The 12,164-nt window shown below is 38.9% G+C and overlaps 1 protein-coding gene across 2 annotated transcripts in view; it reads left to right on the forward strand.

Annotated features, from left to right (window-relative positions):
* cacna2d1a (calcium channel, voltage-dependent, alpha 2/delta subunit 1a) overlaps window positions 1-11,544 on the forward strand; it is a 106,717-nt gene extending 95,173 nt beyond the window's left edge. The window contains exons 35-39 of one of the 2 annotated variants that reach the window (XM_084909529.1): window positions 16-133; window positions 767-876; window positions 1,542-1,624; window positions 3,976-4,064; window positions 6,524-11,544. In XM_084909529.1, coding sequence (XP_084765655.1) covers window positions 16-133; window positions 767-876; window positions 1,542-1,624; window positions 3,976-4,064; window positions 6,524-6,560 — 437 coding nt within the window. In that variant the 3' untranslated portion in view covers window positions 6,561-11,544. The remainder of the gene's footprint in view (window positions 1-15; window positions 134-766; window positions 877-1,541; window positions 1,625-3,975; window positions 4,065-6,523) is intronic. The other variant, XM_084909531.1, reaches the window with a different exon arrangement.
* Window positions 11,545-12,164: the final 620 nt, after the last annotated feature.

The raw sequence follows: 12,164 nt of genomic DNA on the forward strand, positions 1-12,164 counted from the left end.
AATGTGCTTCTACAGCTACTGATGATGCACCGGATGTGGAGAAGGAGGTCTGCATCAAGGAGGAATATCAATACTACTTTGAGAATGACAGCCTGTCTTTTAGAGGCGTAATCGACACAGAGAAGTGCTCAAGGTAAACCTTAAAAACCCGTCCCAGCTACACAATAGGCACTTGCTGTGTAGACACTGACAGAGAATAATATCTGTAAAATACCTGACGTGGGCCTAAAACATTTCAAAACATTTGCATGCCATAAAAGTGAAGTAAAGTCACTTGGCATTTTCATGTGTGATTTGTGCATGGGCATGTGTGGTGTTTTAAGGTCCCCTGTTGCCGGCTAATGGAGTGCCTGCCTGCGTGCCGCGTGGAATTCCTGCACTTTAGCTGCACACACGTTTCTTTTTAACGACCACTATAAAAATAAAATAAAATAAAAAAGCGGAGCAAATCATTTGAGCACCAGCGACATGTGGGTCTCAGTAAAGTTCTCGGAGGACAGCGGCATGGTAAGGCAGGTTTGTGTGTCCTTATGAACATAGTTGACAAACTTGACTGAGTGGTCCACTGTGTGTGCAGACCAATAGCTGACTACTTTTGTGGAAAAGAGATGAGAATTACTGCATCTTCACTTCACTGCTTTCTGGTTAAACATTCAACTTCCTGTATCTCTTGTGAGCATGTTTGAATGAAATCATATCTTTCCTGGACTCAAGCCCACGTGTCAACAACTGCTTTTGTGTCTCTTGTGTGTCTTCCCTTCTCCAGGCTCTATCACGCCGAAAGGCTGCCCAAGACGAACCTCGTCTTCATCGTTGCAGAAACAGAACATGGCTGTGAATGTCAGGAAAAGATATTAAAGCAAGAAGAACAGGAGTGTATCCTTTTACTAAACACCAGCTATAATCTGGTAGACAGTGTGTACACTTGACTCAGGGAACAGATGTTCATAAAGTTTGTGCTTTGGAGAACATAGGCGCTGATTATGACTGATATTTTTCACCACTCGCCATTTAAAGAGGACTTGTGGTAAACAACTGAATGTTCATTCTCCAAGCTTCTGTAAAAGGGTTGTTTTCCATTATCGACAGCAGTTACCGTGGAGTATTTCCCTCCTTTGTGTCCTTTAGAATCCCACACCCACAAAAATGATCATCTCCGCCATATTTGACATTTACAAATTGGCCCAGAATGAGAGACTTCTAATGCTTGGGTTTCTAAGTCTGTATGGCAGATGGTTTTGTGGGATAAGTCTGAATAGCTTACAAACAAATCAATGATGTTCTCGCAAATACACAGAGCTGTGATCAATTAGAGGTAAAGCCTCTTGGAAAACACCATTGTAGAACATGATGGCTGCGTCATTGCAGTATTAAGCAACGTATTCCAACTAGTGTCTTTGTTTAGTAATCAAGATGTATGATTTAACATTATTCCAGCTATATGTAAAAACTGTGTCTTGTGAACAAAGCACTATTTGTTGCTGCTATTACTAATGCAGAATCAATCAGAAGTTGTCATGTTCCTGACTTCAGTAATCCAGCACAAGGGCCTGATCCTTGTCAATTGGCTTCCGAGCCGCGGTACAGGAAGGGACCTGCAGCTTGTTTTGATAACAATAGTCATGTAAGTGCCTTTAATCAGACTTGGATGATGTTTTCCCCTTTTTTAAAAAATTGGTTGTTCTGTGCTAGTTTATCATCTCCAGTCTGCAAAGACCTTTTGTCTGTCTTTCCGGTGAATGGGAGACAAATATTTTCTCTCTGTTTATCTTCTAAGGAAGATATTTGGATTCTTTGTTGGGTTCTCTCTGGGGTACTCTGGCTTTCTTCCTTAGCCTCAGACATGCACTTAGTGGGGTTAGATTAATTGGTGATTAAAATTGCCCATAGGTATGACTCTGGGTTTGAATGATTGTCTGCCTCTCTATGTTAGCCCTGCGACAGACTGGCAACCTATCCAGGGTGTAATCCGGTTCTCGCCCTATCATAACTGGGATAGGCTCCAGATCCCCGTGACCCTGATAAAGATGAGCAGAAGAGAATAGATAAATGGATGGACTGATAACAGCAGACTTTTTCAGAGAAGATCTGCAACACTCAATGACATTTAACTAGATATACAACCAACAAGCCTTTACTGAGTGTAGTTATATTGGAAAGAAAGACCATTGCAAAGCTTTTTGTACCATGCACTCACCAGGCACTTTAATAGGTACACCTCTGCTCAATAATGCAAAAGCGAAGCAGCAACTCAATGCATCGAGTCACGTAGACATGATAAAGATGACCTGCCGAAGTTCAAACTGAGCATCAGAAAGGACAAGAAACTTGAGTTTGTCTTTGAATGTGTCTTTCAACGTGACAGTTGTTCATTCTAGTATTTCAGAGTATTTCGGAACTGCTGAGGATTTTCCCACAAACTAGGTTTGCAGAAAATGGTCCAAAAACAGTCTAAAATACCCAGTGATTAACAGTTGTTTAGATTAAGATGCTTGTGTTGATGCATGAGGTGAGAAGAGATTGGCCAGACTGCTTTGAGCTGATTTTAAGACAACGGTAACTCGTTACAACCATGGTATGCAGAAGAGCATCCTAACACATTGAACCTTGAAGCACTTGGGCTACAGCTGCAGAAGACTGCAATCATGTCAGCTAATAACAGGAAACTGACGCTGCAATTTACATTGCCTCACCAAAATTGGACAATAACAGATTAGAAAAATGTTGCTTGGTCTGATGAGTCGTGATTCCTCCTGTGACATTCAGATGGCTGGCTCAGAATTCGGTATAAACAACACTGAGGCACTGATCCTGCCTTGTTCAACCTTTAAGAAAATGTTGCGTTGTTTATTCACTTTATGACTACAGTGTACCCATCCTCTGATTATTGATAACGCACCATGATACAAGGTTCAAATCACCTCAGATTGGTTTCATGAACATGACAATGAGTTCATTGTACTCAAATGGCCTCTACAGTCACCAGATCTCAATTCAACGAACTCCTTTGGAATGAGGTGGAACAGGATATTGGCATTGTGGATATGCAGGAAATGTGCAATACTATCATGTCTATATCCTCCAAAATCTGTGAGAAATTTCTCCAGCACTCTATTGAATCTTTGGCATGAAGAAATAAGAAATAGTCATGAAGGCAAAAAGGGTTCCAAGCCGGTACTACATTAGTAAGGTGTACCTAATAAAGTGTCCAAGGAGTGTAATTTTAAGTTTTCATGATTAAAGCCTGTTCTCAAAATGCCTTTTTTACTGTGCGAAAAACATCTTAGCGTTTTTTATTATTAGAGTAAGAAGTACCAACACCAACATAATAGAGGCCAATTAAGGAGAGACCAGAGTCATTTTGGTCAAAGCACAAGTCACTTCCTCAAAGTCCTTAAGACTCTCTCCCAGTATGGGAACAATGTATCAGTGCTGAACCCATGGCACCTTTCCATAACTAATATCTTTACATCGTGCATGCCACTTCTCTTTTGGATTCTTTTGTCTTTTGTGAAATCCCTCAAAAGCTGTATGTGCGTAGGTTTCCCATGCAAAGATAAACAGTCGGTTGTTTCTTGATTTATGAATAACTAAGCTAAACAAACATTTTTATGAGCAGCACAGAATCTTTGCGTGTGAAACCGCTGTGCTTGAGTGCTTTGTTTGTTTTCACTCTATAGTCTTTTTCCAGCGTCAAAGTTTTAAAAATGAACTCTTCTGCCTGCACTGTTGCTCACTTACACATGCATATGCAAACACCCACCCATCCACCCACACACTAACTTTCTCTCACACTTGTCTCTGAAGGGAATGCATCTGCCTTGTACTACTGTTTGTGTATGTAACCTAATTATTTCTTCCTTTTCTGCTCATATTTCCTTTCTAACCTGCTAACTATATGGACCCTTTGCTGCATGATTCTCTTTCTCTCTGTTTTCTCTGTTTCCCGCCTTATGATTGGCTGTTGATGGTTAGGATGAGGTCATGTGCCGAAGGAGCGCAGGCTCCCCATTGGCTTCTTCTCTGCTCATGTTACTGCTGCCACTGTTCATGTGCTGTCTCGGGTCAGTCCCATAACGCTCACTCTCTCTCGTTAACACTTTGTCATTATTTTCGAATGCTCGATCTTGTTCGTAACTCTTGCTTCTTTTTCCCTTGATGTTTCAAGTCTTGTCTCCTCCCCCATTTTCATGTCCCTGCTTTGTTCCACTATTTTATCTTTTTCCATTGCTTTTCCACACATTTTCTCACCTGCTTCTCCTTCTTATTTTATATCACCATCTGACTTCACCATCCCCTGTCCTTAACTGACTTTGAACTTCAAACCATTCTCTTTGTATTATTCCCCATCAATCATTATCTGTCTTCAAATGTCTACTGGTTACTGATGTATCCGGATGCTAGCAAAAACAGACCGCTCACCTATCATCTACATCTAGATTTTATTTTCTTTCGCCAAAAAATATCAGGGGAATTCATTTATCCAAAGTTTTCCAGTCAAGTATGAAAAAACCTCCTGATTACCGTTTCATATTTTGTGACCACATGTTTGATACCTGCATAGCTCATTTAGGCGCTTTCTACGCTTCATTGTCCTTTGTTACTTCTGTTGTACAGTTGTAAGAAACCTGCGACTGTCAAGCTTCCCACTGTCACATTGCACATACATTTAAGTGAAGCCAGGGGTAGAAAAATACAGGATTTAGTCTGCAAAAGGAAATGTGACCAGCCACAGTGCTGTGCAAAAGTCATGAGCCACCCCTCATTTATATTTTGCAAGGACAAGGAAAATGGGTACAGTGATTTATTGACACAGGTGCAAACATAAATGGAAATAGAGTATGGCAATTCTTGAAAGTCATTATTGCCGCCGTTATTCTTAGCCTGAACCCTCTGAGGCAGCTTCTTGGAATTTCTTGAAGTAGTCTTCAGAAACACTTCTCCAGACTTCTTGAGGAACTTTCAAAGATCTTCTTTGGATCGTGCCTGCCTTTTGTTCAAGAAGTCAAGATGATCCTACCCTGCAGAGCTCCGGACTCTGGGGAGGTCAGTTCCTGACTGATAGTGTTCCATTGCATGTTTTTCTAGTCAGGTATGCTTTTACTGTACTGGCGATGAGTTCAGGATCATTGTCCCGCAGACAAATGAAGCTGTTCCCAATGAGGCACTTTATATATGACGTTGTATGAAGCATTTCTGATTCCATCAGTTTTGATACGATTCCTAAGACTACTGGCTAAAGTGCAACTCTAAACCATGACAGACCAACTCCAACGTGTTTTACGCATGTCTGTCAACACTCACTGTTATACCCTCTCCTGACCTCTGAATGTATTGACGACACTTTGAACAACAAATGGATTTGGCACTCCTTAAGACCTTTTTCAGTCCAGTTCTTGTGTACTTTACAATACCTTACCTGGATCAACTGAATGTTCGCATTTTTTTCTATTTCTTAAGAAGATAACTTTAAGATATTTTTAGTTAGTAGCTCTTTGGGAACCAACTTGTTGGTACAACATGCCGCAACAAACAGCCTAAAGATACAATTTCAAAATGGTTCTTTGCTAAGTGGTGTTTTGTGTAGACACAATGCTGCCTCATCCCTTGCGTTGGGTCCCTTTTTGAAGCTTGAATAACTCATAGGTCTGTGTTAGAAAAATCAGCCAACGTTCAAAGACCTTCAGAAAAGCTCATTAACTATTGCTTGAGACCACTTACAAAAATTACAGGAAAGCCTAGCTGCTCTCAGCAAAAGATAAATTAAAATAGGGCTGGCTCAAAACCTTTTCATAGTACTGAAAAAAGAAGTGACATCATCAGATTCAACCTGTTAGATAATGAAGCTCACACATTTTTTTTTTTTTTTTTTATAAAAAAAAATGCTACGAAAAATAGAAAAACAGATGTAGATATGCTCAGCTGTCTGTTTAGCTTATGTATTTCTTTTCTTTATTCCCAAACACAACATTAGGAAGTAAAGCTCAGTTACTACTACTGTACTGGTCACACAGCAGTTATTTTTCAAAGCAACTGCACTCAAGGCAGTCTTTAGGTCCTTTTCAAGGGAAGCCATAAATATGTAAAAAGACATTCTGATAAACCTATCTTAGAGTTTTATATAACTAAAGGCACAAGCAGCAGGGTAGTGAAATAATATTTTTAAGAGAAATACAGTGTTTATTTTTCTTCATCTGGTTGACTCAGCATATAACTGTCTATAAACATCATTTCTCCTTTTAAGCTTAAGTTACAGAATTCCTATTGGTATATATATCAGATTCAGTGCATTCAGAAAAATAAAGTATTATAAGAGTATGTACTTGTAATATATGTAAATGTTTTAGTGACTTTTTTCCTGTTACAAAAAGAGCAAAAGCAATGGAAAAGTTGTTGGTGGACTGCTGATAGATATATATATGGATGGATGGATGGATAGATATAATCTATATATATAGATAAATAAATGTATTCTCTGTAGCAAATACTAACTTTAGTTTCTTTTTTCCCTGCTTGCCACTAGGAAGATAACGCTGACTGTGGCGGAGTGTCCGGCCTGACTCCGTCGCTGTGGCTAGTGCTGTCCCTTCAACTGCTACTGGTCTGGGTTGTGACTGACACCAGACACCATGCCATCCCATCATGACCTCCGAATAACATAATCCAACCCTGTATCTCCACCCCTTCATATCTCCAACATGGCAACCAGCATGCAGCGCTGCCACCAAAATGATGAGCGCCCGATGAAAAGCGCTTTAAACAGACAAAAAAAACGTGAGCCCCGCGTTCTGCCAGTTTCTTTTGTATTATCAGCGGTTTCTCTTAAGGATTTCACCAGGGCACAAGTGACAAAAGATATGCATATCACAATATAATGATATGAAAGCTAGGAAAGACCTCAACCTATCTGTCCGTCATCCTTAAGTGGTGCCCGCCAGCTGAGATTAGAGGAATCCAAAGATTCGTTTTGATTGGCGAGTTTTTGTCTGACTTGGTTTCTTACAAAGAGACTCAACTGCCTTACAGTATCAGAGAGATTTGAATCACAATGGGTGGACTTGCTGTTTATTGAATATGTTGGGCAGTTATATTCACCACTGCCAGAAACAGCGTGGCCCTTTGCAAGAGTATATTTTGAATCGATTTGCAGTGGTTAGTTATTAGGTATTTATTGTTTTTTTTGGTTAAGGAATTGGCCAAGATCAGAGCAAGAGATGCCAAATCATCACATCATCACGAGCTCTTGCCCTTCGTTTGCCTCATCTGGGTTGCTCGTAATAATATTGTCTCAGTCTGATTTTTAGGTAACATTACCCAGAGCATTTACACAGTGTCTCTGAGGACATTGTCTTCACTTCACTATGCTGTTCTTTAATGTAGATGCTGTTTTTTGCAGTGTGAAAGTCATGTTCATTGTTATGTTTTTGCACAAAAGCGGAACCTCCTACTGCCACAGAGTGCTTGTTTTTGAGTGTACAGATTTTGACATTGTAGCTGATCATATGGATTTTCTGCCTTGGTTTTGGATTGCCCCGGTAAAAACTTTGCTGCCATAGCACGCATAAACCAGTCAGGACAAGCTTGGCTGGTGTCCTGTACCTACTCAGTGGACAAAATCTCTAGTGCCATGTGGACTCTGACTCATACAAACCCCTTTTTAGACTGTGGCTGCTGAATGGGAAATGGTAATAATAGTATTTAATTATTTAAAGGTTATTTGACCGAAGAGTCAGGATATCATTCTGCTTTTTTTTTTTATTATAGCCACAATTTAAAAAAAAAAAAAAAAAAAAAAGAGTTACAGGAAATTTGTATTCAACATTTATGTCAAAATTTGGTCAAAATGAAGGGAAAAAGGGTATATTTGTATTCACTACTGTCACTTTTTAAATTAAATGACTACTGTCGGCACTGCAATTCAAAGTGCAGCTGCTGTTTCTCTTCACGGTTTGATCTCCTTGCTGAAGAGGTGAACAGCCTTTATATCTGTGTAGTGGTGAAGTTGCCTCTGTCATATTTATTATACTGTGATATCAGCTACTATACAAGAGCTTCATACTATCACTCTGGCTGATATATCAGTTTCTCAACAAAAAAAAGTTCATCCTTTTTCATTTTGTGTGCCTTCTTCTCATATTTATTACATATATTAAAAGTACCTACATAATCCATGTGATGTGCTGATACTACTGTACATGGTTTTATTAAATTTTTGTGATTGTAATTGCCAAAGAGAGAACAGTAAAGTACATTTCTTTATGAAGGAAAAAAAGCGCTAATCAGTCGAACCACTGCTTTAAAGCAAATATATCTGCTGTAAAAACAATAACAAATTTCACAGGGCCAAACTGGATTCCTATCAAAGCCAAATATCAATGTCAACGAATGAAAAACACTTCATGAATTTTGGGAGGAAAATATTTTGAATATGCAGTATGTGGAAAACCACTTGCTGCAATTATACAGCTCATTTGCGTACTTATACAGTCTTTATTGGCAGGAAATAATAGCCAGACTTTAAACTTGGATGTGATTGTTTGAAACAAGTTTTAAATCTTTAAGATAAAACTGCCATTTTTACATAAACCAGCTGACTTGACTGTTTGTTTTGTCGATGATTAATATTTAGGACTTTAACAGGAACCAATCACATCATTTTAAATAAAATAGGACGTGTGTGATGCCTTTCATTTAGAAGTTGGTCATATCCCAGGGTTGAGACAATTTTTTTTTTTTTTTTTTTTTTTTTTTTTTTTTTTTTTTTTTGTTCCTTGTTTAGTAACATGAGATAGTTCGGGATGTGTACTCTGTGGTTAAATGTGAAAAATGCTTTCATGCTGAGCATTCACACCAAATGTTAGATTTGAACATTAAAACAAATCAACAATTATTTGTTTATGGCACTCGAAATGTCAACAGTGTAGGAAATTGTGGACGCTAGGAAGCGAGACCGAGGAGTGCGTCTTTTTGTGTATACTCCATAAACACTGGCGGATGTTTCCAGAGAACTACTTAATTCTGTGGGGAAGTTGAAAACCACACAATTTAATCTACACGTATCACATTACCACTAACATTCACCCTCTTCAGAATCCTTTTGTTGGCTAAACAATTACCTCACAGTGACTTATGTCAGTTTTTTGTGTGACGCATTTCTGCAAGTCCCGTCAAGACATACTAGCTCTTCTGACTTCTTTTGTGGCAAAGCTCCACCGGCACCACCGCCAATAAATCAAAACCATCATTGTCAGGAAGTTTCGCAAAGGAACTTTTTATTTCCAATGTTTTCCTCTATCTTTAACTATAATCTTCCAAAAAAAAAATGTGGTGAAAATAACAATGGCATTTATGCTCCGCATTTATTAACCCTTACGAATATCAAGTGCCATATCCAGTAGGTCTTGTATTCTCTTGTGGAGAAGCCTATTACTATAACATTTATGCAATGTTACCAAGGCAAGATACATTTCAAGTTGTTTCAGTGTGCTGCATGATATTCCTGCTTTACTATGTAATGATAGAAAGCATAATATACTGAGTGTCCGGCATTAGTTCGTGATATGTTAAGGTATGACCAGCTAATACTGCCGTCTCTTGAGGGGACAGCATTTGGCTCTGCTGAGGAACAAAAGAGAACCAGAAAGGTAAACATGATTTTTGAAATCACTATTCAGTCTTTCTGATCGATTCAGACCATGTTGTTTACAATTATTTAAGGAGCATGCCAGTAATTTAGCTCATTTACTACAATTCATGAGTACTTTATCCAATTGCCAGTAGTTTTCCAAACGCAAACTGATGGCACTCAGAGGATTAAGCCTTCTGGCTTTGTTGGTCTATTGACTTTAAGAGCTCAAGTAAATATTTCACCAATAAATATCCACACTGATTAGATTGAACTGGACTCTGAAGCATCATGGGCATAGTCTTTACTATTCACTTCCTTTTGCACCATTCATTAATGGGCTTTAGCCACTGGATGGGTAGACATGGACATTGGTGTGCTTGTCCCCTAAAATGCCTTTTGACTTTTCTTTTGGCAAAACCTTTGAAACCCTGTCTCAGTTTGTTATTTGGAGGCATGGCGCTTTATGTGATAATTTGTCACTGACAAACTATCCACTAAGGCCTCACCTCATCTTAACTGGAGTCAGCCTGGGACCATCAAACATCTTTGCAGTGTTGGGCCCTATAGAGGCATTTTTATTGCAACTGCCTGACAAATAATGCAGTTAATTGTGCTAGCAGATATCTGTGCTCCAGTCAGTGAGTGAAATTCACTCTATTGTATTTGTATATTTATTGCATGTATGCATGATACTTCTGCACTGTCCGTGCATGCACCTATGGTTAGCCATTTACGTCCTTGTCCAAATATGGTAATATTTGGCTTAAAAAAACTATTTTTATTTATTTATTTCTGATGGACATGATGTGTCCCTCTGTCACTGATTTGAAGCAGGACCTTATAAACCAATGGGTCATACAGTGTTGGCTAATCAGTCATTTATAGACCGTATATGGCTGTACTTTGTTTTTATTAGTAATTTGGAAATGTTACAGTGATAACACAGGAAATCACAAAGGAACATGGTAAACACAATACCTGCCAACATTAGCATGATACAATGGTGACTGTGAGCATGCTGCATATTAGTGTTAGCAGTTAGCTTAAGATATCGCTCTGCAGTATATTATCTTAAAGCAGCTAGTATTGCTGTAGTTATTTGTCTTGTCTTACCCCTACATTACAGACAGCAGTTAGTTTCCATGCGTTTGTATGAATATAAAATAGAAGAAACTTGATACTTAATGTAATGATCTTTAATGAATGTAAACCAATGTCCATGCAAGTGTTAACAAAACTGCAAAACAGTTGGTAGTGTGGTAACTCTAGTACTAAATGTTCTGAAGTATACATGAAATGTAGTTATTTAGCTAAAAATGCTGGCATGGTGATTCAGTCGCTTTGCTCAAAGAAGTAATTTGATCTGATGAAACGCTTCAACAGAATCCCTTTGGAGATGCATGGAAAACAATGGAGAAAGAACATAACCTCCACAGCCATCCAGATGTTTCATTCTACTCTTAAGTGCTAAAATCAGATGCTGTCACCTCAGGAATAATGTACTCTAGATGTGATATGAAGTGTTTTTGATTCTGTTGGTGCTCTTGGTGTGGATCGTGTGGGTTGGCCTTTTTATTTCTGGAACCTTTTGTGTGTATGCGTGTCTATTACCTTCCTGCCAGTCTGGCAGATGATTGATGGGCCTGTCGGTCAGTCTTTCTCTGCCTTTGTTTTTTACGGCAGGCCACCAAGTACTTCGACAGTCTCAGCTTCAGATGGGTCTAAGTGGGCCTCTCTGTCAGTCTCCCTTGATTGTGGTTTAGTATGTTACACTTGATTTTCCAGAGTGGGTCATGTTAAAACAAAAAATGTACAATAGAAAAAAAGAACAATGTTTATAATCCTGGGAAAGAAAAAAGTTTTTGTTCATGTGCAAATAAGGTATATACAGAATAAAACTTTATCATTACTAGATATTCCATTGCGTTAAGACTTCTGGCTGATGACCTTTTCTTACAGAATGACTGTTTTTTTTTCCACAGTGGATCAGATTTCTGTTAGTAACTTCTGTCACTTTGCCAACACACATTTCCCATCCAAATGTGTGTGAGAATGCGAAGGAAGCACCCTGAGTCTGCTCTCCCAGTGTCTAGCCAACATCAGAAACTTGCATCCAGCCAAAATCAACATTGTCCAAGAAAAGAAATGAAAGATTCTTAGGTCCATCCACATCTCTCCTCGCTGAACACTGAATTTGACTCTGCTACACATCCATTAACAAAGGCCCATAATGGTCATAAATTTAGCGATTCCTGATTTCCCTGTTGCACGCTGATCAAATGGTAAGTGAGTTTCTCATTAAGATGGTCCGATTTACACTTAAAACCTGAAACCAGCTGTGCACACAGTTTCAGAGCTACTATTCCTCACTGCCCCCCAAAGGCAAACTACAGGCTCATTTTACGCTTTATTATGGACGTTAAAACTAACCGTAATCCTGCACGGTGTGCTGCTGAAACATAAAGAATAAAGGGATGCTTTGGGGCATTTTTAATGAGACCAATTACAATGACTTTCTTCTTTATAATGCCCTATA

The sequence above is a fragment of the Perissodus microlepis genome, chromosome 17, assembly GCF_051167445.1.
Source record: "Perissodus microlepis isolate ML-2025 ecotype Zambia chromosome 17, ASM5116744v1, whole genome shotgun sequence".
NCBI lineage: Eukaryota > Metazoa > Chordata > Actinopteri > Cichliformes > Cichlidae > Perissodus > Perissodus microlepis.